The sequence below is a fragment of the Chelonoidis abingdonii genome, chromosome 4, assembly GCF_003597395.2.
Source record: "Chelonoidis abingdonii isolate Lonesome George chromosome 4, CheloAbing_2.0, whole genome shotgun sequence".
Lineage (NCBI taxonomy): Eukaryota > Metazoa > Chordata > Testudines > Testudinidae > Chelonoidis > Chelonoidis abingdonii.
Genome location: NC_133772.1, coordinates 728,438 through 732,622, shown reverse-complemented (window position 1 = coordinate 732,622; position 4,185 = coordinate 728,438). Strand labels below are relative to the sequence as shown.

At 68.8% G+C, this 4,185-nt stretch overlaps 2 protein-coding genes across 3 annotated transcripts in view; one reads left to right on the top strand and one right to left on the bottom strand.

Annotated features, from left to right (window-relative positions):
• LOC116827300 (coronin-1A-like) overlaps nucleotides 1-1,146 on the top strand; it is a 10,707-nt gene extending 9,561 nt beyond the window's left edge. Inside the window, exons 7-9 of one of the 2 annotated variants that reach the window (XM_075064726.1) lie at nucleotides 43-100; nucleotides 231-443; nucleotides 640-1,146. In XM_075064726.1, the coding sequence (XP_074920827.1) occupies nucleotides 43-100; nucleotides 231-443; nucleotides 640-738 (370 nt within the window). In that variant the 3' untranslated portion in view covers nucleotides 739-1,146. The remainder of the gene's footprint in view (nucleotides 1-42; nucleotides 101-230; nucleotides 444-639) is intronic. The other variant, XM_032784711.2, reaches the window with a different exon arrangement.
• A 2,479-nt stretch (nucleotides 1,147-3,625) lies between these two features.
• Nucleotides 3,626-4,116, bottom strand: BOLA2B (bolA family member 2B; the record flags this gene model as incomplete). The annotated part of the gene is made up of 2 exons (XM_032784709.2): nucleotides 3,626-3,827; nucleotides 4,013-4,116. Coding segments are annotated over 2 exons (210 nt in total), but the record flags the coding sequence as incomplete, so codon positions are not given.
• Nucleotides 4,117-4,185: the final 69 nt, after the last annotated feature.

Here is a 4,185-nt window from a genome sequence, read left to right as displayed (position 1 = left end):
GCCACCCCCACCTCCCTGACCCCCCTTCCCTCCGCGTTTCAGATTCTACAAACTCCACGAGCGCAGATGTGAACCCATTGCCATGACGGTGCCCCGCAAGGTGAGCTGGGGGGTCTGGTGGTTAGAGGGTGGGGCTGTGAGCCCGGACACCTGGGTTCCACCCTGGCTTGAGGATAGGGGGGCTGCGAGCCCGGACGCCTGGGACCCATGCTGGCTCTATCCTTCCGCAGTCAGACCTGTTCCAGGAGGACCTGTACCCCGACACGGCCGGGCCTGACCCCGCGCTGACGGCAGAAGAATGGTTCGGGGGCAAGGACGCCGGCCCCCTGCTCATCTCCCTGAAGGACGGATACGTCCCGCCCAAGAGCCGGGAGTTCAAAGTCAACAAGAGCATCCTGGAGCCGCGCCGGAGCCAGACCTGCTCCGACGGGGGCAGCCCCGGGGTGAGACAAGGGGGGGCTGCAGGTTGGGAGGGGCACTGGTGAAGCTGGGGGAGGGGACCCCATGGCTGGGCCAGCAGGGGCTGCGGGTCAGGAGTGAGGGGCACCGGTGGGATGGGGGAGGGGACCCCATGGCTGGGTCAGCAGGGGCTGCGGGTCGGGAGTGAGGGGCAGCACACGAGCTCTTCCCCCTCCCCAGGCGCTGGAGAAGTTGACTGAGGACGTGCGGCAGCTGCAGGCGACGGTAGCGGAGCAGGAGCGACGCATCGCGGTGCTGGAGGCACAGGCTGCCAAATAGCCGGGGGGAGCCTCCGTCCCCCACCCCAACCGTCTGTCCAACTCAGGGCTGCCCCCCCCAAGCTTTACCCCCCCAAGCTTTGCCACTGGAGCCTCCTGCCACCCCCCTCCAGCATCTGCCATGGCCAGAGACCCACCCCCACTGCACCTTTGTGGGGGGCCAGGTCCTGCCCAGTTAACCCTCAAATGCCCCCATAAGCCCCCTTCCCCTGTCTCTGGGAGGCCGGATCCCTCCCGCCCTGTACAGAGAAGCTTTTATCTTTTTTACCTTCTTTTTTTAAGTCATGAGGGGTGGGAGGGGGGTAATGGGGGGGGATATGGCGAAACTGGGGGGCCACCCCAGGGGAGGGGATGGGCGCCAGTGTCTTTCTGCTGTGAAGGTTTCTACAAATAAACTTTGTAAATAGCAGCTGTGCCTCACTGTGTGCTGGGAGTGGCTGAGACCCGCCTCCCATGGTGGAGAGGGGTGGAAATGGCAGATGCCCCAATGCATCACAGCCCTGAGGCTTCGACAGAGTAGGGACGTGTGTTGACTCTGAAGGCTACTGATGGCAGCTTTGCAGGACACATTGAACCAAGGAATTGTTAAAGCCACAAACGGTTCACCTGCCCCCCTCCCAATTCATAACCTGAAATCCCCCAGTTGGGCCCCCCAGGAATAGTGGGTATGGCTGCGGGTCGGGGAGGGCTGGGCTAACGGGGCTTCGGGTCAGGAGTGAGGGGCATCGGCAGGGCTGGGCGGGGGCTGCGGGTCGGGAGTGAGGGGCATCGGCAGAGCTGGGCGGGCAGGGCTGGGCTAGCAGGGGCTGCGGGTCGGGAATGAGGGGCACCGGCAGAGCTGGGGAGGGCAGGGCTGGGCTAGCAGGGGCTGCGGGTCGGGAGTGAGGGGCATTGGCAGAGCTAGGGGGGCAGGGCTGGGCCGGCAGGGGGCTGCGGGTCAGGAGTGAGGGGCACCGGCAGTAGCTGGGGGCAGGGTCTGGGCTAGCAGGGGCTGCGCTGTTCGGCGAAGTGAGTGGGCACGGCAGAGCTGGGGTGGTGGGCGGGGGTCAGAGCTGGGCTGGCAGGGGCTGCGGGTCGGGTAGTGAGGGGCATCAGCAGGCTGGGGGGGGCAGGGGCTGGGCTTAGCCAAGAGCGCTTGCGGGGCGAGAGTAGGACAAGCAGTGGTCTGGGGGGGGCAGGGCTTGTGGCTTGGCAGGGCTGCGGGTTCGGAGATGTGAGGGCACGCAGAGCTGGGGGGGGCAGGTCCGGGTCTGGCAGAGGCTGCAAGTTCGGCAGTGCAGGGGCACCGGTCAGAGCTGGTTGGGGCAGAGCTGGGCTGGCAGGGCTGCGGGTCGCGGAAGGTGAGGTGGCACCGGCAGAGCTGGTGGGGGGGGCGGGCAGAGCTGGGCTGGCAGGGGCTGCGGGTCGGTAGTGAGGCGGCTTACCGGCAGAGCTGGGGGAGGGGGCGGGGCAGATGCTGGGCTAGCAGGCTGGCTGGTCGTGGTTCGGGTGCTGATGGGCACGGCCAGAGCTGGGCTGGCATGGGGCGCTGCGGTGTCAGAGATGACGGTGGCACCGGCAGAGCTGGGGGGGCGTGGGCCGATAGCTGCTGGCCAGGGCTTTGCTGTCGGGGTGAGGTAATGGCACCCTGGCAGAGCTGGGCACCGGTGGGCGGGGGCAGAGCTGGGCTTAGGCAGGGGTGCGGGTCGGTATATGTGTTAGAATGCACCGGTCAGAGCTGGGGGGCGTGGGCAGAGCTGGGGCTAGCGTGCTGCTGGGGTCGGGGGAGTGAGGCGGCACCGCAGAAGGCTTGGGGTGTGCTGGCAGAGCTGGGCTGGCGGGTCTGCGGGTCGTGGGTAAGTGAGGGGGCATCAGCATGATCTTGGGGGGGGCAGGGCTGGGCTACGCAGATGGCTGCGGGGGCGGGGGAGTGGAGGGCACCGGCAGGTCTGGGGGGGCTAGGGCTGGAGCTGGCATGGGGGTCTGCGGGTCGGAGTGAGGGGCACGCAGAGAGTGGGGGGTGGGCAGTGGTCAGGTGCTGGCAGGGGTGCAAGTCTGGGTAGTGAGGGCCCCGGCAGAGTGGGGGCAGAGCTTGGGCTGGCAGGGGCTGCGGGTCGGGAGTTGAGGTGCACCGCAGAGCTGGGGGGGGGCAGAGCTTGGCTGGCAGGCTGCGGGTCGGGAGTTGAGGTCGGCCACGCAGAGCTGGGGGGGCGGGGGCAGAGCTGGTAGCATGGGGGGCTGGGGTTCTGGAGTGAGGGGCATCGGCAGAGTGGCGGGGCTGGCAGAGCTGGGGCTAGGCAGGGGCCTGCGTGTCGGGAGTGAGGGCATTCAGCAGAGCTGGGGGGGGCAGGGCTGGCTAGCAGGGTGTGCGGAGCGGTGAGTAGGGGCCACCGGCAGGGCTGGGTGGGGCAGGGCTGGGCTGGGCAGGGGGCTTGCGGGTTCGGGAGTGAGGGGCACCGGCAGAGTGTGGGGCAGGGCAGGGCTGGCCAGGGCTGCAAGTCGGAGTGAGGGGGCACCTGGCAGAGCTGGGGGCAGAAGGCTGGCTGGCGGGGCTGCGTGAGGTCGGGATGTGAGGGGCACGGCAGAGCTTGGGGGGTCGGGCGGGGTGCAGAGCTGGCTAAGGCAGGGGCTGCGGGTCTGGGGAGTGAGGTGGCATCCGGCAGAGCTGGGGGGGGCGGGGCAGAGCTGGGTAGTCAGGGGCTTGCGGTCCGGGTTGTGAGGGCCCGGTCAGGCTGGGGGGGCGGGCATGAGCTGGGCTGCAGGGGCTGCGGTCGGGAGTGAGGGGCAACTGGCAGAGCTGGGGGGGGCGGGGGCAGAGCTGGGCTAGCAGGGGCTGCGGGTCGGGAGTGAGGGGCACCGGCAGAGCTGGGCTGGCAGGGGCTGCGGGTCAGGAGTGAGGGGCACCAGTCAGACACTATTTTGTTTCCCATAAGCCTTTATTGCAGCTGATGGCCCAGCTCCGAGGGGCGCGGGGGTTCCAGCTCCGTCCTGCTGCGGGGGAGGGCTCACTGCAGACCCCCCCGCTCCTTCTCCCACTGCTCAGGGGTCAGCGTGCGCTGCTCGAAGGCGTGAATGTGCTTCAGGTCCTCGGCCAGCAGCTCGTTCACCAGCCTGTGGGGAGGGGGAGGTCAGTGCAGAGCCCAGGAGCCCCCTGGGATCGGGGCCCAGGGGCTGGAGGGCAGTTTGTGGTGGGGTCAAGCCCCACAGCCTCCCCCGGCCCCACTGGGAGCCTGAACGCTGGGATTTGGGGGCAGGATGGGGGTGCCGGGGGGGCAGGGCTGGGCCCCCGGGCTCACCGGTGTCGCTGGAGCAGGGGCTTCCCCCGGAACCGGGACGAGACAACCAGAACCTTGAAGCTGGTGGAGCAGCGGCTCGGGGTCGTGTCCTCGACTTCCTGGGGGGGGGGTGAGACATGAGTGGGGAGGACCCCAAGGCCCCCGATCCAACATGGCCACCAGGGACCCCCCCC